The following is a 23,894-nucleotide window of genomic DNA, read 5'->3' as shown; positions in this document are numbered from 1 at the left end:
GGATACCCAGGTCACGGTGTCGGACGGCGGTCCCAGCCCCAAACAATCCACAGTGTGGGTGATCATCCACGTCCTTGATGAGAATGACAACAAGCCCACGTTCCCAGAGAAGGTGTACCAGATCAAGCTACCAGAGAGGGACAGGAGGAAGAGAGGAGAACCTATCTACAGGGCCTTTGCCTACGACAGGGATGAAGGGGTTAACGCTGACCTCTCCTACAGCATCGTCGATGGCAACGAGGACGGCAAGTTCTTCATCGACCCCAAGACGGCAGTGGTGTCGTCACGGAAGCAGTTCACTGCCGGAGCTACGACATCCTCACTGTATGTGACCTTTGAACTTTACTTTGAATCTGTGTGTCTCTTTCTAACCCACTGCCATTATCTTTGTCTTGTTCTACCCCCTCCCCTCTCTCTCTCTCTTTCTCTCTTTCTCTCACTCTCTCTCTCTCTCTCTCTCTGTCTCTCTCTCTCTCTCTCTCTCTCTCTCTCTCTCTCTCTCTCTCTCTCTCCTCACTTAGACAAATATAAAAAAAAAAGCTCCTAATTTCAATATTAACTCAAGTCTTTTTGTGAAGTAGGCTGTATGAACTAAGAACACTTAGTGTATTCCTTAGTCATATTTCATAATGTACAGTACAGTATAGCACTTTGTCTATAATACATCTGTGGCTCTTTCGGCGGTCCTCTTGTCATTCTTCTAGTTATTTCTCAGCACTCTCACCCTCTCTGTGACAAATGCTAATTCATATTTAAAAAAATATTTTTCTACCCTGCTCTCTCTCTCCATCACCTCCCCTCCATCTCTCTGATTCTTGTTCTCGCCTTCTCTCTCTACCCCTCTACCTCTCTGTCTCTCTCTACCCCTCTACCTGTCTCTCTCTCTCTACCCTCTACCTCTCTCTCTCTCTACCCCTCTACCTCTCTCTTTCTCTCTCTACCCCTCTACCTCTCTCTCTCTCTACCCCTCTACCTCTCTGTCTCTCTCTACCCCTCTACCTGTCTCTCTCTCTCTACCCCTCTACCTCTCTCTCTCTCTACCCCTCTACCTCTCTCTTTCTCTCTCTACCCCTCTACCTCTCTCTCTCTCTACCCTCTACCTCTCTCTTTCTCTCTCTACCCCTCTACCTCTCTCTCTCTCTACCCCTCTACCTCTCTCTCTCTCTCTCACCCCTCTACCTCTCTCTCTCTCTACCCCTCTACCTCTCTCTCTCTCTACCCCTCTACCTCTCTCTCTCTCTCTACCCTCTACCTCTCTCTCTCTCTACCCCTCTACCTCTCTCTCTCTCTACCCCTCTACCTCTCTTTCTCTCTCTACCCCTCTACCTCTCTCTCTCTCTACCCCTCTACCTCTCTCTCTCTACCCCTCTACCTCTCTCTCTCTACCCTCTACCTCTCTCTCTCTCTACCCCTCTACCTCTCTCTCTCTCTACCCCTCTACCTCTCTCTCTCTCTCTACCCCTCTACCTCTCTCTCTCTACCCCTCTACCTCTCTCTCTCTCTACCCCTCTACCTCTCTCTCTCTCTACCCCTCTACCTCTCTCTCTCTCTCTACCCCTCTACCTCTCTCTCTCTCTACCCCTCTACCTCTCTCTCTCTCTACCCCTCTACCTCTCTCTCTCTCTACCCCTCTACCTCTCTCTCTCTCTACCCCTCTACCTCTCTCTCTCTCTACCCCTCTACCTCTCTCTCTCTCTACCCCTCTACCTCTCTCTCTCTACCCCTCTACCTCTCTCTCTCTCTACCCCTCTACCTCTCTCTCTCTCTCTACCCCTCTACCTCTCTCTCTCTCTACCCCTCTACCTCTATTTCTCTCTCTACCCCTCTACCTCTCTTTCTCCAACCCTTTTCTTCTTTCCCTCCTCCTTCCCTTCTGTCCTCCCCATCCCCAGATCAAAGCCACAGATAATGGCCGCCCCCAGAAGTCGTCGACGGCCCGCCTGCACATCGAGTGGATCCGTAAGCCCTCGGCCTCGGCGACCCCCCTGCTGTTCGACGAGCAGTACTACAACTTCACCGTCATGGAGAGCGACAAGGTGGCCGAGATAGTGGGTGTGGTCTCCATGCAACAGAACTCCAATCCCCTCTGGTTCGACATCACAGGTATGGTGGGTGGGGTTTGTTAGTGGGAGGGATGTATCTGACTGGCTGAGATGAGGTCAGTCAGGTAGGCTGTCTACAATTATTGGTGCATGGTGTTTGGGCTGACGGTTGGGTTTGGTTTGATGTGTGTGTTTATGCGTGAGGCCCAGCTCAGGTACTGTGACCTCACTGCATGGTCTGTTGCCAGTGTGTCTCTCTCTCTCTCCTCTGCCATCCCACGGTCACCATGGCGATTTTAGCACACACCACTAGCTGTAAAGGTCTGTATGTCAGTGGAGAAGCAATTGAGATGTCTCAAAGTCCCTGCCAGATATTTTGGGAACTCTAATGGAGAGAAATGGCATGTGCTTAAAGGTGTTAATTCACTCTCTTTAGAAGATTGAGAACATTGAGAAACTTACATTTAGAAATTAACTACCCCTTTAAAGTGCTTAAATATGTGTGCTGTTTTTTTACCATAAGGAATGAGGCTCATTCTACCAACTACAGCTGCTAAGAAATATGTCTTTGACATGCTGATTTCAGAAACTATTTAATTTGCCTTATTCTCATGGTAAAGAATGTTGTGTAAGATCAGTGGAATGTCCCTTTTAAGAGCTTGAAATGCCAGGGACATGCCCCACTTACAAGTATTTTCTTCATTTGAAACTTTTGATATTTTGAAGTCCAATTCTATCCACATAAAAGGCTCAACAAGATTATGTCATGTTCAGTTTTCATATTTGCATTTTTATGCCAACAACAGCGACATTTGTCAAATCCATATTGTTTGGTGAATGAATTATTGTCAAAGCTAGTCGGTTTTAATCTTGCTTTAATTATTTGTATTAATTTAATGAATATTGTAAAATCCATGTAGTTTTATTATAATTTAAGTTTTGTTAGAATTAATATGATTAGGCTGTTCAACTTTCTAGGAATTGATTGTGGTCCATCTATATAACAATTTTTTATATAATGTAATATAATATTTATAAAGCTGACAATTCTCTAGCCGAACTGCACTGTGGGAAGGTGAGTTTATGTTGGGCACATTCAGGCCAGAGACAAGTGGATTGACTACACGGTCAGGACTGCATTTCCCAGAATGCTCCATGATCCATCTCTCTTTTGTTGTCACTGAGCAGTGGCGGTCAGTGTGTGTTCCAGTGGGAGATACCTTCTGGCTTGTGCTTCCAGCTCTAGGCTCTCTCTCTCTATGGCCTACTACTCTACTCTCCTGTATGCCCCTATCCTCTCCTCCTCTTCTCCTCTCTTCTCTGCTCAATGCCTCACTCCTTTTCTCCTCTGGAATCACATCTCTATCTCCTCCTCTCTCCCTCCTCTTAATTCCTCCTCCCTCTTCCCTCCTCCCTTTGAACCTATACATCTCCCTGTCGTCCCATTCCCTCCTTCCTTTTCTCACCTTCTCTTTTCCTCTCCCTCCCCTTTTACCATTATCCTTCCTCACCTTCTCTTTCCCTCTCCCTCCCCTTTTACCATTATCCTTCCTCACCTTCTCTTTCCTCCTCCTCCCCTTTTACCATTATCCTTCCTCACCTTCTGTTTCCTCCTCCCCTTTTACCATTATCCTTCCTCACCTTCTCTTTCCTCCTCCGCTTTTACCATTATCCTTCTTCACCTTCTCTTTCCTCCTCCCCTTTTACCATTATCCTTCCTCACCTTCTCTTTCCTCCTCCTCCCCTTTTACCATCATCCTTCCTCACCTTCTCTTTCCTCCTCCCCTTTTACCATTATCCTTCTTCATCTTCTCTTTCCTCCTCCCTTTTTACCATTATCCTTCCTCACCTTCTCTTTCCCTCTCCCTCCCTTTTTACCATTATCCTTCCTCACCTTCTCTTTCCTCCTCCTCCCCTTTTACCATTATCCTTCCTCACCTTCTCTTTCCTCCTCCCCTTTTACCATTATCCTTCCTCACCTTCTCTTTCCTCCTCCTCCCCTTTTACCATTATCCTTCCTCACTTTCTCTTTCCTCCTCCTCCTCCTCCCCTTTTAACATTATCCTTCCTCACCTCTCTTTCCTCCTCCCCTTTTACCATTATCCTTCTTCACCTTCTCTCTTTCCTCTCCCTCCCTTCCCTTTTCTGTCTCACCTCCACTCCAACTCCCCTTTGCACCCTTCCTCTCCCCCTGTCTCTCTTCTTTCCTTTCTCCCTGTCTCACCCTTTCTCTCCTCTTCTCTCCCTCCCTCTTCTCTCCTCTCTCAATGCTTCGTGTCTGGAAGGTCCCAGGCCTTTCCGGGAGATGTTCTATATACTGCAGACCGCTTGTGGCAAGAACTGTTCCACAGAAGGTATCTCAGTTCGATTCCGAACTGCTTTTTTCTGCTTCCTTTTCCTTTCCTTCCTCTTTTATTTTACCCATGATTCACCTGTGCTTTTCCCATCATTCACAGTGTGCCCAGTGCTGCTCACGCCTTTTTCTGATTGGTTGGTTTGAGACAAAGGGGGCGGGGCAAGTGAAAGGTGTTTTCCCTACACAGAAGCTTGACAGAGTGGATGTGTGTGGGTTTGTGTTTTGTGTGTGTGTTTGTGTGTTTTTACAAATTATTTGTAATGTACATCCCACACAGAAGCTCAACAGAGTGTGTATGTGTATGTTGGTGTGTCTGTGTGTGCTTCCAGCATTTATAATGTACATTGTCACGCTTTCTTTCAAGGTTAACATAAGTGATTTGTTTTAGGGAAATTCCTCGCTGTACTAAATTGGCTATCAGACCCTGTGGTCTCCCTTTATAGCAAAGCCCATAGCTGCTGCCATGGCAACGATCCCTGAGCGACCCTGGCGACAGCTTTGTCTAATGACCTGCTATATCATCAGTGTTAGGGGAAACATCACGCCCACCATCCCTGAGCTGTCAGCGACACACTCACAGAGGGGGAAACACACGCACAGGCACACACATGCAGAAACATGCACGGACACACACACACACTTACCCACACAAAACAATACACACACTCTTTTGTACACACACACACGCACACACGTACAGACCCACACACACTACGTTATTACACCCCCCCCCCTGACGACCCAATTAAGCGGATGGCTGGTTAGTGGGAGGTGTGGGAGTTGTGGGTCAGGGCAGAACACATGGTCACTTCGCCCCTGGTTAGAGAGAGTCTCTCACTGCAACTGTATGCTGCCACAGGCACCTCTCCAACCAGAGGAACCAACAGGGAGAGGATGGAGGGCGAGAGAAGGAGAGGAGAGGGGTAGGGATGGAGAGAGAGAAGGAGAGGAGAGGGGTAGGGATGGAGAGAGAGAAGGAGAGGAGAGGGGTAGGGATGGAGAGAGAGGAGAGGAGAGGGGTAGGGATGGAGAGAGAGAAGGAGAGGAGAGGGGTAGGGATGGAGAGAGAGAAGGAGGGGGATAAAGATAGAGAGAGGGAAAGAGAAAGAGGACAGGAGAAAATGAGAGGGAGAGAAAGAGAGGGCCAGAGGGAAAAAGAGGTGGAAAGTAGAGAAGTAAAAGGAGAGAATTATTAAAGATGGAAGGAACAGAGGTCAGAGGAGAAAGAGAGGAGAAGAGGAGCTTCAGCGCTGAAAGGAAAGATGAAATAGAGGGCAGAGGAGAGTCTTGGATGAAAAAGAGAGAGGGGCTTAGTGAAAGGTAGAGAGAGAGAGAGAAAACGGAGGTGGTTCAGCCTCAGGGATGGATGGATTAGAGTGAAGAGATGGAGGGAGAGTGTTATAAGAAGGTGCCCAGGTGTGTGTGTGTGTGTGTGTGTGTGTGTGTGTGTGTGTGTGTGTGTGTGTGTGTGTGTGTGTGTGTGTGTGTGTGCTCAGGGGCCAGGTGAGAGTAGAGGGGCTACTGTGATTCATTTACGGGCCAAACCCCCACAGCCAAGGCCATTATTCACCAGAAGACCACACACACACACACACACACACACACACACACACACACACACACACACACACACACATTCAGATACCAAATACATACACACAAGCATGTACAACCGCTTCCCGAATTCCCCCCACACATACTTTTTTGCACACGCCTAAATCTAAATCTATGCTCCCTCATCAAACACACACACACACACACACACCACACAGACACACACACACACACTTAATTATGCACATGCACACACACACGTAAACACAGTACTGCCCAGAAAGTGTAACACAGCCGTTTGACTATCATTTAGCTGCTATTAAACCTCCTAAACATACACGCACGCGCCGTCCAAACAGATGCTGTTTTAACCACTCAACGTTTGCCATGTCAACCACCCAGCCAACACATCCTATAAACACATCATCAAGTCGTCCTCTTATAGACGAGCCACCACAACCCTACGCTACATTCTGAGCAGCTGGATTCTATATATCAAGTCAATCCAGACAAAGCATGACCGTGATGATGATGCCAAATCAGTTTGATCCTATATCCCGGTCCAGCCTATAAAAACCAATCCCAGAAATCCCAGACTTTCCACTCAGCCTACACAAACGATCACAGAACCTCCCAACTCACTCAATCAACCACGCACTATATTTTAGCCATTTTCTCAACCGACTGAAGCTAGTTAGCAAAGGCGTGGTTGTTGCCATGAACAGCGAACAGCATGACGTACTCATGAACAGTGAACAGCGTGACGTACTCATGAACAGCGTGACGTACTCAAGAACAGCAAACAGCGTGACGTACTCATGAACAGCGTGACGTACACATGAACAGCGTGACGTACTCATGAACAGCGTGATGTACTCATGAACAGCGTGACGTACTCATGAACAGCGTGACATACTCATGGACAGCGTGACGTACTCATGAACAGCGTGACATACTCATGAACAGCGTGACGTACTCATGAACAGCGTGACGTACTCATGAACAGCGTGACATACTCATGAACAGCGTGACATACTCATGAACAGCGTGACATACTCATGAACAGCGTGACGTACTCATGAACAGCGTGACATACTCATGAACAGCGTGACATACTCATGGACAGCGTGACGTACTCATGAACAGCGTGACATACTCATGAACAGCGTGACGTACTCATGAACAGCGTGACGTACTCATGAACAGCGTGACGTACTCATGAACAGCGTGACATACTCATGAACAGCGTGACGTACTCATGGACAGCGTGACGTACTCATGAACAGCATGACGCTTGTTCTCGTGTCTCTCTTCTTTTGTTAATTTGCTTTGTTTCATCTGTTTACGCCAAACGCTAACTTCCTCCCCTCCTCCTTCGTTGACAGGAAAATAGATATGGCCACCAGAGTGTTTTTAAGCACTGGAGCGGCTTCTCTTCCTAATCTGCATGGAGAGACTGAGTGAAGCAATTTTAGCGTTCAACAGAGGGTTTAATAACAGCCATGTCGAGGAGGGTTCGGTTTCCCCTCTATAATTTGGTGGAAGGGAACTGTTCTTTTTCCGGCTGCCCGGGTTACCGCCGTGCCAAACCTCACTGCCTCCTTCCCAGAAATTGAGCGTTTGGTTGGTTGGGTCATATAGGATGGATCCAGACAGACCGACAGACAGCCTTCTGAAGCTTCCATGGTTGGATTTTAATATTCTTAAATGGCTTATTTTTCATAATACTGTACACTTTCCTTTAGTGTCATGTATATTTCACTCCTCTAATGAGTGTAAATGAATCTGATACAGATATGATTCTAATCAGCATACTGAACTGTAAAAGCACTAGAATCCTGTTAGCAGGAGTGAAGGGAAAGACAGTGTCTTCCTTCCACTCACAACCTTTGAGGAAAGTTATTAGGACCACATCACTGGAGTTATAATGATTTAAGAGACAGATGATAGAGAACTGGAAGTGTTTATCCTAACCCAAGCACAAATAGGACACACACACACACACCCACCCACCCATGGTTGAGTGGTGGAGTGTGATAGCCTTAGCTAGTGCTGGGCTGAGGTCATGGCTTTATTAGACAGAGACGCCGGGGAGGAATCCCTTTGAGTCTGCACCATGAGTACCACACACACACACACACACACACACACACACACACACACACACACATTATCTCATTCATACACACATACTCATTCATATAGTATACACACAGGCATGCAGACAAGCAGACACATTCTCACATTCTCTTACCCTCACACACACACACACACACACACACACACACACACACACACACACACACACACACACACACACACACACACACACACACACACACACACACACACACACATTCTCCGGACCCTTACACCACACCACCAAATGACCTTCACACACTCAGAGCTGTGAGTTGGGATCAGCGTGAGGCCAAAATGTCCATTTAAATCAATTAGGTACCAGAGATGAGGCTGTGGTTTAATTACAGCCAGTCTTAGTGGGCTCATTTCAGACTCGGGCCCGTTCACGGCTGGAGCTCCATTGACATGGGCTCTGTTAATTCAGTCTTTGAGGGCGCTGTTAATTCAGTCTTTCAGGGCTCTGTTAATTCAGTCTTTGAGGGCTCTCTTGTTTACTGGGTCTCTGTCTCTTAATTGTTATTTGCAGGAAGAGGAGGAAAGACTTCAGTTAGTCACAGTCTCGTTGGGTCTGTCTAAACCTAGTAATTACTCACAGATGGTTTGGAAGACATACACACACACACACACACACACACACACACACACACACACACACACACACACACGCACACACACACACACACACACACACACACACACACACACACACACACACACACACTTGTATTTGTGATCCGAGTGATTGTGCATGCCCACTCCCTATTAGTTTATGTGTGTGCACTTTTGTGTGTAATGTTGTATTTGTGTGTGTTTGTGTTTATTTATGTATTCCCTGGCAGAGAGCCAGGAATCGTTCAGATCATACACTCCCCACAACACTGTCACACCCACAATTCAGTATGTTTCCCTGTTTTTCACTATCACAGACCCAAACACGTAAACCAGCCCCCCCTGTCTCTAACCCCCTCTGCTCTCTATCCCCCCCTCCTGGCCAGACGGTAACACTGACAGCCTGTTTGACATAGAGAAGGGCGTCGGCACCATCATCATCGCTAAGCCTCTGGACGCTGAGCAGCGCTCCTTCTACAACATGACTGTGGAGGTGACGGACGGGACCAACTCTGCAGCCACACAGGTACTGCAGCTGGGGACGCAACATATCATATCACTATTTCTTCTCAGAAAGAGCCAAATCTACTACCTGTACATGTTGATTTTGGCGTGCGTAAGTTAAAGTTAATGTGGGACTGTTAGTATTGTGTTCTGTAGCTTGCTACCACCTGTACATCTGAACACGCATAAATGCACCCTCACACACACCCTCACACACACCCTCATAAAGTACATGATAAACCACATACATGCTTCTAATAGTTACATTTGAAACCACATACACAGACCTTGCCTTCATGGACAGACGCTACACTCCCATGCCCAAGGACATTTATTTTTTTACTCTTCCATCAGCCATTTTGAAAAACGTCTTTAGATGGTGTGATGGATGGCGCCCGTCACATTGTCACATGAATGATGGCGTACGGCGTGTCAAGGACCTATCAGATTGATCGGAACACAGCTAGCGGTGATAACTAACGGTGCAATCGTCTCTCTCCTCCCCCGCATCTAATTCCTCTGGTCAAGGACGTGGTGTGTACAGTGGACAATAGCGTCCCCTGTCCTGTCCTGTCCTGTCCTGTCCTGTCCTGTCCTGTTCCTTTGCACTGTTCAGGCTGTGGTTGAATGTTCCAAACAAAAAGGAACAAGATTGTTAGTGTGTAAACTGAGCTAGTGTGAAGATTCTTTATCAGTCTCTGTTTGAGTTAGGACTGTCATGTTGTAAAGTGGGTTGGATGATATACAGTATGATGACAGAGAAATATCACAATTTAAATTGATAAGAAATATACCGTTACATCTTATTTCCCTTTCCTCTTTTAGAGGTCATGTCATGTACAATGTGTGTTCATTGTTTGTTAAATGCAGAAGGTGACTGTGGTGGAACAGGACACACACACACACACACAAACACACAGTAGAAGGGATTAGCATTTTTATAGCGTGGAAGGGATTGCGCTGACATACGGAATGTGCTTTTGCACGACACCTTATAATCTCCCTGTGACAGTCCGTTTCATGCATATGTCACTCTACCTGTTCCCTCCATTGTCATTTTCAGGGCCAGTGCTTTTCAATACCCAGACATTAGTTGTGTGAAAAGGACAAATGCATACATATCATTTATATTCATATGTATTTTGTCATTTTGTCATATCCATCTGTCTGTCATGTTCCTACAGTGCATGGCAAAGTTTCTGTAAAGCTATCTGAGACAAGGTGACAGGGAAACTGGTTCCCTGGTGAAAATGATAGTATGCTGATACTGATAATGCTGTAGAACACATTCTTACATTCACTCACATTACATTTTTCAATTTCCCCCCTCCCCCTCCCTCCCTCTTTCATCACTCTCTCTCTCCCTCTCCCTCTCCCTCTCCTCGTTCAGAATGATAGCTGGAGGGAAATGCAAATGAGCTTTACTGCTGTGTGCCCTGAAAGGGAGAGCCAACCCACTGCACACAGATGTCAATTCAACATCTATTCCTCGTTGGTTCAACGTCATTTCATTGAAATAACAGCGTTGATTCAACCAGTGTGTGCCCAGTGGGTATCCTCATTAAGTACAGATGTCTAATAGCTAGCTAGGGCACAGGAAGCCAAAAACATCCCCTCTCACCTACTCTACTCTCTATTCAGACTGAGTAACTGTTTCTGTCTCAGTTGGTCCATTAGGCCATGTCACACCCTGCGTGATGGTACCTGTTCACGATGTCCAAATCCCCTTGCTATTCATTCCAACACACACATATCACCGTTAAACAACTCCCCTTCCCTGCCTACCAACACACACACACACACACACACACACACACACACACACACACACACACACACACACACACACATACAGTCCCTACACACCCCTGCAAGATGTGCTGACTAAATCCCAATGGGTGTTCAATACACCTCCCCGACTCTTGGAGAATGTACAACTGGTAAATAATCGCAGATATTTCAATCAGATGTCTAGCTAGCTAGGTAACTCAAGGGTTCTGGCTATTAGCCAGGTAGCTAGCTATAACTAGCTGGCTAGAAGGATGAAGTTAGAAGCTAACGTTGAACGGAGCCTGACCTCAGCAGGAGCAGTTGACTGAAATTAAGCTAGCTATAATCAAAAGATGGGCTACTATAAGTTACCATAACAAAATACCTTTTCTTTATCGAGAGTAGTGAGACAGCTGCAACATCAAGAGAATCCTGACTGGTTGCATCACCGCCTGGTATGGCAACTGCTCGGCCTCCGACCGCAAGGCGCTACAGAGGATAGTGCGTACGGCTCAGTACATCACTGGGGCCAAGCTTCCTGCCATCCAGGACCTCTATACCAGAGGAAGGCCCTAAAAATGGACAAAGACTCCAGCCACCCTAGTCATAGACTGTTCTCTCTGCTACCGCACGGCAAGCGGTACCGAAGCACCAAGTCTATGTCCAAAAGGCTTCTTAACAGCTTCTACCCCCAAGCCATAAGACTGCTGAACAGTTAATCAAATGGCTACCTGGACTATTTGCATTTTTACGCTGCTGTCACGACTTCCTCCGAAGCTGCCTCCTCTCCTTGTTCGTGCAAGCTTCGCTGTTCGTCGTCACCGGCCTTCTGCCGCTCCTCATCTCATAATTCCATTTGTTTTTTCTTGTTTATTACACACACCTGGTTCATATCTCCTCATCAGTTCCTGTTCCCTCTGCCCCCTTGTCTTTGTGTGTGATTGTTTATTGTGGAGGAGAGAGAAGCTCAGTGGAGCTCCGTGTATTTTGTATCTCCGGGAATATTCCCTGTGTGCCGTGTATTTTCCAGTGGGCCTGGAGTGTTTTGACGCATTACTGCGTAACTCTGTGGTTCAGAATAAATCCTGTTATTCTGTGATTTACCCTCCTGCGCCTGACTCCTTCAAATCACCTCATCACAGCTGCTGCTACTCGCTGTTTATTATCTATGCATAGTCACTTTACCCCTACCTACATGTGCATATTACCTCAATTACCTCGACAAACCTGTACCCCCGCACATTGACTCGGTGCCGGCAGCCCCTGTATATAGCCTCGTTATTGTTATTTTATTGTTGCTCTTATATTTTTTACTTCAGTTTATTTAGTAAATATTTGTCTTAACTCTTATTTTTCTTAAAACTCCATTGTTGGTTAATGACTTGTAAGTAAGCATTTCACGGTAAGGTCTACACCTGTTGTATTCGGCGCATGTGACAAATACAATTTGATTTGAGACAGTGGTGAGTCAGGCTGCAATGAAGGAGGCAAAGGAGATACACAGAGAGAGGAAGCATTGAAGCAAGCAGGGAGAGAGGTTGGTAGTAGAGTGGTTCCCAAACTTGGGGTCCGGGACCCATGTGGGGTCCCCTAAAATGTAAAAAGGGTCCCCTGAGAGAGTCTTTAATCTTATCAAACACATTAATAACTTGTTTCTCTTCAAATGGGTATAGAATACAACATTTTAGAGTCAACTAAAGGCCTTTTACTCTGTCAGAATACACTATCATGTCATTATGTGTTGGGACAGCCTGTGGGACACAAAATGTAGTAAAATACGGTATAAAGACAATTTAAATATAAAGACAATTTAATATTATGTACACTGAACAAAAATATAAACGCAACATGCAACAATTTCAAAGGTTTTACTGAGTTATAGTTCATATAAGGAAATCAGTCAACATCATCAGTCCTGACTTACCACTCATGTATGTAGTAAAGAAGTAGTGAAACACGTATTATTGAGTAGAACTTGTAAGGTAGTGATGAATATTAAGTTAGTTGGGTTTTTTCATGAGGTTGTGGCGGTATACTGCTATCTGTTGGCGAATAGAAACAATTGCATAACAGGAACTATTACAAATTGATGGTCCTTGAAAAGCAATATTAGTGCTTGAAAAAATACTTGAAAGTCCTTGAATTTGACTTGCCACTGTCTGTACGAACCCTGAAACACACACATACACACTTATTCCCCCGGCCCACACACACACCTGTAAGACGTGCTGACAGTAGTGCCAGTCACAAGAGGCTGTGCTGAGTTCCCTTCTTCAACATCACAGATGGAGGCTCAGCGTGACGCCCAATGGGGGAAATCTCCACTGTTCACCGGCAGGAAGACAGCTGTTGCTCCTGTCTTATATTTAGTCTTCCCTGCTGTCGGCCTTCCTATATACCTTACTCCCTTCTTACGCAACACAACCGCCTTTGTTATCGGCGGCGGTTTCCATGAGTCATCAACCGTCAAAACAGTACATGACACGCAACAAGCACGTCAGCTAACATATGTCTCGACTGTTGTATATAAATACATTAACTGCAAAAACGTCTTATTCACATAATAGTTGTGACAGACTTGCAAATATGCACTGTATGACACGGAACTGAATATAGTATCTGACCGACTGTATATGTTATGGCCTACCCTTCACTCCCACTGAAGACTGAAGACAAAAATGTTTGTGTGTTGTAGTACTACGACATATTGGCCTAACCCTACCCACAACCACCCTCTCTCCTTCTCCTCTCCAGGTCCACATCACAGTGTTGGACAACAACGACAACGCGCCCGTCTTCTCCCAGCCCACCTATGACATCACCATCTCTGAGGACACGCACCCGGAGACGGAGGTGGTCCAGGTGTTAGCGTCGGACCGTGACGAGCGCCACCGCCTCACCTACTCCCTCCACAGCTCCATCGACCCCTCCAGCCTGCGTCTGTTCCGTATTGACCCCAACACTGGCACGGTGTATACTACAGAGAGACTGGACCATGAGGCTAAAGCACAGCACATCCTCACTGTCATGGTGAGAGAGTGAGACCGTTACTGTAGGGGTGGCAATGGATTCTATCAAATAAGATTAGGTTACCTTGAATCTCATTGTAAGGGAGTATGACATTTGCATTATTTGGTCAGATTCTCTTAAGATTCTGCATGAAAAAGCCCTCCGTTGGTCATGGATGTGTTGAAGCTGTCAGAGGAGTAGAGGAGAGATGAGGAGAGGAGAGATGAGGAGAGGAGAGGAGAGGAGAGGAGAGGAGAGGAGAGGAGAGGAGAGGAGAGGAGAGGAGAGGAGAGGAGAGGAGAGGAGAGGAGAGGAGAGGAGAGGGGAGAAAAGACAGTAGAGATGCAGCTTAATATTCTAATGTAACTCAGCTCTCCTGCCAGAGGCAGACTACTCCTGTCTGTGTTCTCATTTACCTGAGCTCATCATTCAGCAACTACACTAATTACTGAGAGCAATGAACCAACGTCTCACCCTCGTCAGGGGAATGAGACCGTTTTAGAAACTGTGTGTGTGTGTGGAGTCTGAGTGTGTATGTGTGTGTGTGTGTGTGTGTGTGTGTGTGTGTGTGTGTGTGTGTGTGTGTGTGTGTGTGTGTGAAGTCTGACTGTGTGTGTGTGTGTGTGTGTGTTTGTGGGAGTCTGAGTCTGAGTGTGTGTGTGTGTGGAGTCTGACTGTGTGTGTGTGTGTGTGTGTGTGTGTGTGTGTGTGTGTGTGTGTGTGTGTGTGTGTGTGTGTGGAGTCAAACTGTGTTTGTGTGTGTGTGTGTGTGTAGTTCTGAAATGAATCATCCTCATTCACTCTGTTTTACTTCATTTCCTCTGGTTCAGTGGATAGCAAAAATAGGTAACGACTGTTCATCCTACCACTGTAGTCGTATTGTTTTAATGTCAAATCGGGAAATGTAATTATCATTTTGAAGTGAGGTAGGAACTTCTGCCTGACATTTTTTATGAGGGAAAATGTTTCAGTTTGAGGCAGGGGCTCTGATTTAATTTGGTAGAATCCACAGGTAGATAGTATCTTTAATATCTGGCATTCGGTTTGCCCATGACAGTGCCTGCTGTGCTGGAACCAGGTATGTTTGTGCATCTGTATAGGCTACAATATGATCAGTATCTCATAATTATAACATCTTCCTGCACTAAAGAGATGAGGTCTAACAATATAAATATAAATTGACTACGCATAACCACTACAGAATCCAAGATAACGATCCCCAAACAGAGTATTGACTACGCATAACCACTACAGAATCCAAGATAACGATCCCCAAACAGAGTATTGACTACACATAACCACTACAGAATCCAAGATAACGATCCCAAACAGAGTATTGACTACGCATAACCACTACAGAATCCAAGATAACTTTCCCCAAACAGAGTATTGACTATACATAACCACTACAGAGTCCAAGATAGCACATGTAACAGTTTTGGGTATTGTGCGTAGCTGCTTTGATTAATAGAAAGACCGAGCCACAATGATGCTCCTATTATCCTGAGCCTCAGGCGTACGTAAACACAGACAGAACAGACACAGAACAGCTCTATTGTCTCCAATGGACCCAGTGATCTTCCTCCTAACACTTCCTCAGTACCATAATACCCTTCAGTCTAGGGCTATTATGCCACTCATAGGCCCATTGGGTTGTGTTAAGAGTGTTGGACTAGCCAGCGTTTCGTAATACCGGCAGCAGCAGCTAGCGCTAATTCTGATGCTAATGCTGGTTGTATTAATACTCACCCTGTGTGGCGCCTCGCGAGACAGGCTTTGTCTTGTTGTGGAGAGTCTCGCATAAATATCCATCTCATTAGCCCATTATCTGCACTCCATCCCAAAAGACCCTTAACGTTTTGCTGTGACACTCCCTTTTCATTTCATGGGGAAGTTAAAGCTCCAGTAAATGTTTTAAAGGGAAACTCGAAGTAATGTGTGTCCTATTGATTCATTGCCGTAACATAGAACGTTATTTTGTAATAGGCAAGTGTTCATTTTGCCTCATGCCGGTTATATAATGAGAAGTGTTATTGTGTCAGATAATACTATACACCTGCATTAGTAGACCAACGATTAGAATAATTTTTCTCCCTTAGGTAAAAGACCAGGAGTTTCCATACAGGAGGAACCTGGCCCGAGTGTTGGTGGATGTGGAGGATGTTAATGACCATGTCCCAGTGTTCACCAGTGCTCTGTACGAAGGTTCGGTCTATGAGTCTGCAGCAGTGGGGTCTGCTGTGCTCCAGGTGACTGCCCTGGACAAAGACAAAGGCGAGAACGCAGAACTCCTCTATGCCATGGAATCAGGTGAGCAACTATAGAAATGGCATTGTATTTAAACAATATGGCCCGAGGAGGTGTGGTATATGGCCAATATACCACGGCTAAAGGCTGTTCTTAGCACCAAACAACGCGGCGTGCCTGGACACAGCCCTTAGCCGTGGTATATTGTACATACAGTGCCTTCGGAAAGTATTCAAACCCCTTCCCTTTTTCCACATTTTGTTATGTTACAGCCTTATTCTAAAATGGATAAAATAATGTTTTTCCCTCATCAATCTACACACAATACCCCATAATGACAAAGCTAAAACAGGTTTTTAGAAATGTTTGCAAATCTATTAAGAATAAAAAACTGAAATACCTTATTTACATAACTATTCAGACCCTTTGCTATGAGACTCAAAATTGAGCTCAGGTACATCCTGCTTGATCATCCTTGAGATGTTTCTACAACTTGATTGAAGTCTAACTGTGGTAAATTCAATTGATTGGACATGATTTGGAAAGGCACATACCTGTCTATATAAGGTCCCACAGTTGACAGTGCATGTCAGAGCAAAAACCAAGCCATGAGGTCGAAGGAATCCAAAGTTCCTCTGTGAATATGGGAGAACCTTCCAGAAGGACAACCATCTCTGCAGCACTCCACCAATCAGGCCTTTATGGTAGAGTGGCCAGATGGAAGCCACTCCTCAGTAAAAGGCACATGACAGCCCACTTGGAGTTTGCCAAAAGGCACCTAAAGAACTATCAGACCATGAGAAATAAAATTATCTTGTCTGATGAAACCAAGATTGAACTCTTTGGCCTGAATGCCAAGTGTCACGTCTGGTGGCAGCATCATGCTGTGGGGATGTTTTTCAGCAGCAGGGACTGGGAGACTAGTCAGGATCGAGGGAAAGATGAACGTAGCAAAGTACAGAGATATCCTTGATGAAAACCTGCTCCAGAGCGCTCAGGACCTCAGACTGAGGCAATGGTGGATTCGGGACAAGTCTCTGAATGTCCTTGAGTGGCCCAGCCGGAGCCCGGACTTGAACCCGATCTAACATTTCTAGAGAGACCTGAAAATAGCTGTGCATCAACGCTCCCCATCCAACCTGACAGAGCTTGAGAGGATCTGCAGAGAAGAATGGGAAAAACTCCCCAAATACAGGTGTGCCAAGCTTGTAGCGTCATACCCAAGAAGACTTGAGGCTGTAACCACTGCCAAAGGATCTGAATACTTATGTAAATGTGATATTTCAGTTGTTGTTGTTTTTTTTATAAATTTGCAAACATTTCTAAAAACCTGTTTTTGCTTTGTCATTATGGGGTACTGTGTGTAGATTGATGAGAAAAAGCAACAATTTAATCAATTTTAGAACAAGGCTGTAACGTAAGAAAATGTGGAAAAAGTCAAGGGGTCTGAATACTTTCCGAATACACTGTATATCACAAACCTCTGAGGAGCCTTATTGCTATTATAAACTGGTTACCAAAGTAATTAGAGCATTAAAAATAAATGTTTTGTCATACCCGTGGTATACCGTCTGATATGGTAGCCAATCAGCTTCCAGTGCTCTGTCCACCCAGTTTATATTAAGAGTTTTAGAACTATCAAAATAATAAGGTGTGTCTCCATGGGTCTCCAACCTTTTCTAGCATGAGAGCTACTTAGAAAAAATGACACATGGTGCGAGCGAATTTTTTATTTTCTAGCTTTCAAATAGGCACATTCTTCTCTTCTCCTCTCCCATGCAACTCTTCCCCAGGTCCTTAGAGAGAAAGTAGTGCACTATGTGTTCTGTCAATAGACCTGGTAAAATAATGGTTAATAAACAACTCTAAGGGGGCCCTATAAAATCTGCTATTTTTTTCCAGAATTCTGTTAGATTCTTCCTAAATTGTTTTTTCTCAATTGTATTTTTCCTGGTTATAGATTTATAAATGTTTTACTCTCAAAATTACAATTGTTCATAGAGAAACAATCAAATTGAATGTTCTGAGTCCACGTCATGCTTATATCACATCAGAAGACAATTTTATTTAGGTCTGGAAGAAAACGAACACATTTATTTTGGAGTGTAATTTAGTTGCGCATCTGGCCCTATAATTGTCGTCTACTGTGAGGAATGTGCCGTCTAATGTGCCGGTCTAGCGATGGTTCTGTACCGCTACTGCTCATTTCATGGCAAAGTTAGCAAATAACAAATAATAGATACAAATTATATACTTCCTCATTAGATACTTCTGCCAGGTAAGCCTACTTTGCAGTTAACATTTAATTTAGAAGGTTTTGGGGAAAGTAGGCCTATTTCTGTCAACCTACAAGACGGTTATCACATCAACTGGCTACACACGGAGTGAGGAGTGATAGACATACGCGCGCACCACACAGACAGACAAGGATAATATTGCTGGAGATATTTTGTTAGGTTTGGCTTTTTAAGCCAATGGTTGCTAACCAGGGTTGGGATAATGACAATATTGCATTGATTAGATAGTAGCTGGGCGCTTGCGGTGTCTGATACTTGTGAGATTTGTTTATGACAGTTTGAGGTGGGAAAACGTGAAAATGTAATCTACTTTCAGAATTGTTTGGCAAGTTACTCATAGGTGAGCTTCGAGCTACCTGTTGTAGACCCCAGATATAGACAGTATATCGATAATAGATTACAATATACAAACAGTTTATATAGATTTAGATGCACTAGTTTTTATCACTGAATATTCGTTCTTATGTCTGTTTTCCTTTAGGCAACACAGGGAACACGTTCCGGATTGAGCCGGTTCTGGGGATCATCTCTGTGGCCCGCGAGCTCGACCTCTCTACCATCGGCTATTACGTCATTACCGTCAGAGTCACCGACAACGGCTCCCCGCCTCTCTCTGCCACCTCTGTGGTTCGCATCGCCGTCACGCTCTCCGACAACGCCGGACCCAAGTTCCCCCAGACTGAGTACCAGGCCGAGATCACAGAGAACGTTGCCGTGGGAACCTCTGTCACCACAGTGAGCGCCATGAGCCAATCCACGCTGACCTACGACATTCGACATGGCAACAACGAACGCACCTTCAGGATCAACCAGTATAGTGGTGTGATCACAACTCAGAAACCCTTGGACTACGAGACCACAGCATCTTACAACCTGATTGTCCAGGCTACCAACATGGCTGGCATGACCTCCAATGCCACCCTGCTCATACGGGTGGTGGATGAAAACGACAACCCACCTGTGTTCCAGCTGCTGCGCTACCAGGGTAGTATCAGCGAGGCGGCGCCCATCAACAGCGTGGTGCTGAACCCAGACAACACTCCTCTGGTCATCAAGGCCACTGATGCTGACCGCAACCAGAATGCTCTCCTGGTCTATCAGATCGTTGAGGACACAGCCAAGATGTTCTTTACAGTGGATTCTGGCACCGGCTCCATCAGGACAATCGCCAACCTGGACCACGAGACGTTTGCTAGTTTTAACTTTCATGTTCATGTGAGGGACAGTGGGAGGCCTCAGCTGACGGCGGATAGCCCCACCGAGGTCACCATCCAGGTGATCGACACAAATGACTCTCCACCTCGCTTCACCCAGGACGCCTATGAAACTGTCCTTCTGCTGCCCACTTATGTCGGAGTGGAGGCATTACAGGTCTCAGCTATGGACCCAGACCAAAACGTCCCAACAGAGCTCACCTACTCACTGACAGACGGCAACCTGGAGCACTTTGCCATCCAGCCCTCCAGCGGCATCATCACCGTCAAAAACAACAACTTCTCTAAGGAACGCTTCCGCTTCAACGTCAAAGTGTCAGACGGGAAGTTCTACAGCACTGCTCTAGTCACTGTCCTGGTCCGTGAGACACTGGACTCTGGCCTCTTCTTCATCCACAGCCTCTACTCCTCGTCCATCCAGGAGAACAATAGCAACATCACCAAAGTGGCCGTGGTCAATGCAGTGGGGAATCGCCTCAACGAGCCCCTCAGGTACACCCTACTGAATCCTGGGATACGCTTCCGGATCCGACCCACCTCTGGGGTAATCCAGACCACTGGGGTTCCCTTCGACCGTGAGGAGCAGGAGTTCTATGAGCTGGTGGTGGAGGCTGGGAGGGAGCACGACCATCTGCGTGTTGCCAGGGTGATGGTCAGGGTGCAGGTAGAGGACATTAACGACAACGCTCCTGTGTTCGTGGGACTACCGTATTACGCTGCTGTCCAAGTGGAGGCCGAACCTGGTGCGCCCATATTCCGAGTCACCGCCGTGGACCGTGACAAAGGCATCAACGGAGAGGTATCCTACTACCTCAAAGACGACCACGGACACTTTGAGATTGACAGGCTGACGGGCGGCCTCCATCTGAAGAAGGCTTTTGAGTCTGACCTGTCCAACCAGGAGTACCAGATGGTAGTTTACACCAAGGACGGAGGTTACCCTCCTCTTTCCTCCACCTTAGAGTTCCCCATCACCGTGGTGAACAAGGCCATGCCCGTCTTTGACAAGTCCTTCTATGCAGTGTCGGTGAACGAGGACGTACCTGTACACACGCCCATATTAGGAATCAACGCCACCAGCCCTGAGGGCCAGAACATAATCTACACCATCGTGGAGGGAGACCCCTCTCTGCAGTTCGACATCGGCTTTGACACCGGAGTCATCAGAGTCATCAACTCCCTGGACTATGAGATCGCCCCATCCTTCCGTCTGACCGTCAGAGCCACAGACTACCTGACTGGCGCCCGTGCTGAGGTGGACGTAGATGTCACAGTTAATGACGTCAATGATAACCCTCCGGTGTTTGAGAAAATGTCCTATAAGGCAGTTCTGTCTGAGACTGCCATGATCGGCACTCCTGCGCTCCAAGTGGTGGCTACCGACAAAGATTCTGAGAAGAACAACATTGTACGGTATCAGATCTTCTACCCCACAGATGCCTACAACAGCACCGACCACTTCCACATCGACAGCAGCAGCGGCCTCATCCTGACCGCCCGCATGCTCGACCACGAGCTGGTACAGCGCTACGACTTCATTGTCAGGGCAACTGATAACGGCTTCCCACCGCTGAGCAGTGAAGTGTCGGTCACGGTGGTGGTGAATGACATGAACGACAACCCTCCGGTGTTCAACCAGCTTCTCTACGAGGCCTATGTCAGCGAGCTGGCCCCTAGGGGCCATTTTGTGACCTGCATCCAGGCTTCGGATGCTGACAGCTCCGACTATGACAAACTGGAGTACAGCATCCTGTCAGGAAACGAGAGGATGAACTTTGTGATGGATGGTAAGACGGGTATCATCACGCTGTCTGGTCACAGGAAGCAGAGAATGGAGCCAGCCTACAGTCTGAATGTATCCGTCTCTGATGGGGTGTTCACCAGCACGGCCCAGGTGCACGTCAGGGTCCTGGGGGCCAACCTCTACAGCCCTGTGTTTGGACTGAATGCCTATGATGCAGAGGTACGGGAGAATGCAGCGGTAGGAACCAAGGTGATCCAGGTAAGAGCCATTCATTTTAAAGTATTCAGCTTCTGAACATGAATTGAAATAATGATATGTATTTTATTTAATGAAGTTTTGATGCACATGATACTGTATTTGTAATGGTATTTGTAATATGTTTTATTTGACATGTTTACTATGTGCAATACCTAAAATAAAGTAATTTAACTATTATTACCAGGTGAGGGCGACCGATGCTGACCCAGGAGTGTTTGGCCAGATTACCTACTCATTCGTCAACGACGTGGGCAAGGACCAGTTCAGTGTGGACGCCAACGGTCAGATCACCACCCTGGAGAAGCTGGACAGAGAGGACCCTGCCAACAAGGACATTGTCCTCACAGTGGCAGCCCAGGACGGGGGTGGAAGGGCCTCCTACTGCACCGTCCGGGTCTCCCTGCTGGATGACAACGACAACGTCCCTCGCTTCAGAGCTATGGAATATCGTGCTTCCGTCAAATCCGAGGTGGGCAAGGGCTTCCTGGTGACCCAGATCCAGGCGTATGATCCTGATGACGGTGCTAACTCTAAGGTGACATACTCGCTCTACAGCGAGGCGCACGCACCCGTGGTGGATATGTTAGAGATCGACCCTGACAACGGCTGGATGGTCACCAAGGGGAGTTTCAGCCACCTGCGCAACTCAGTCCTGTCTTTCTTTGTCAAAGCAGTAGATGGAGGCATCCCTGTTAAGCACTCTTTAGTATCAGTCTACATCCACGTCTTGGCACCTGACGCCCTCATTCCCTCCTTCACCCAACCCCAGTTCTCCTTTACAGTCCCAGAGGACACCCCTATAGGAGCTGCCCTAGGGTCCATCCGCCTCATCACCCCACCAGGCTACGGCTCGCTGCCAGTCACCTTTGCTCTGGTCAACGGAGAGACTGGGGAGAACAACCAGGATGGAGTCCTGGTGGTGGACAGGGACACTGGGGTCATCAAGCTGGACAAGCCCCTGGACCACGAGGTCATCACCGCCTTCCACTTCAAGGTCATGGCCACTGTTCAGCAGGCCAAGCTGGACTCTGTGACCAGCGTCGACGTAGAAGTCAAAGTCCTGGATCTGAACGACAACAAGCCAGCATTTGAATCCAACTCCTATGAGGCGACAGTGATGGAAGGGATGCCTATCGGCACCATGATCATCCAGGTTCAGGCTCTGGACCCAGACTCTGGAGCTAACGGACAGGTTACATACAGCCTAGGCACGTTGGCGCAATCCGAAGATGAGCCGGACCAATCCACAGAGACCTTCACCATTGACAGCAACACGGGCTGGATCTCTACTCTCAAGGAGTTGGACCACGAGATGTATCCGTCCTACGCCTTCCTGGTGGTGGCCTCAGACCTGGGGGAGACCCTGGCCCTCTCCTCCACCTCCACGGTGACCGTGGTCGTGTCTGACATCAACGACAACCCACCCAGCTTCCTGGATGAGAGGTACTGGGGCTCAGTGCGCGAGAGCGACCCCCCTGGTGAGGTGGTGGCGGTGCTCAACACTAGAGACAACGACAGCTCTGCAGTGAACCGCCAAGTCAGCTATCACATCACAGGTGAGTCAGAGAATTGGAGTGTGTGTGTGTGTTATTAATGTGTTTAGCTGTCTGTCCTCTTTATGCATCTTAATATGTCTCACTGTCTGTCTTTTAACTTGTCTTCTGACCCCCTGTCTCACTCACTGACTGTCTGTTTAAAAAGATATATATATATATTTAACCTTTATTTAACCAGGTAAACCAGTTGAGAACAAGTTCTCATTTACAACTGCGACCTGGCCAAGATAAAGCAAAGCAGTGTGATTAAAACAACAACACAGAGTTACATATGGGGTAAAACAAAACATAAAGTCAAAAATACAACAGAAAATATATATATATATATATACAGTGTGTGCAAATGTAGCAAGTTATGGAGGTAAGGCAATAAATAGGTCATAGTGCAAAATAATTACAATTAGTATTAACACTGGAATGATAGATGTGCAAGAGATGATGTGCAAATAGAGATACTGGGGTGCAAATGTGGGCTAATTTCAGATGGGCTGTGTACATGTGCAGTGATCGGTAAGTTGCTCTGACAACTGATGCTTAAAGTTAGTGAGGGAGATAAGAGTCTCCAGCTTCAGATATATTCGTATATCCGTAT

General features: G+C 46.6%; 1 protein-coding gene across 1 annotated transcript; it reads left to right on the top strand.

Moving 5' to 3' along the window:
* Window positions 1-4: 4 nt before the first annotated feature.
* LOC311122891 (protocadherin Fat 3-like) lies at window positions 5-23,302 on the top strand (the record flags this gene model as incomplete). Its single annotated transcript, XM_084197196.1, is given in 9 exon segments — window positions 5-305; window positions 308-324; window positions 1,893-2,103; window positions 4,328-4,396; window positions 9,090-9,229; window positions 13,732-14,007; window positions 16,086-16,296; window positions 19,012-21,746; window positions 21,931-23,302. Coding segments are annotated over 9 exon segments (5,332 nt in total), but the record flags the coding sequence as incomplete, so codon positions are not given.
* Window positions 23,303-23,894: the final 592 nt, after the last annotated feature.

This window comes from Coregonus lavaretus (genome assembly GCF_964263955.1).
Source record: "Coregonus lavaretus genome assembly, contig: HAP1_SCAFFOLD_6771, whole genome shotgun sequence".
Classification (NCBI taxonomy): Eukaryota; Metazoa; Chordata; class Actinopteri; order Salmoniformes; family Salmonidae; genus Coregonus; species Coregonus lavaretus.
This window is presented reverse-complemented; position numbering and strand designations above follow the sequence as displayed.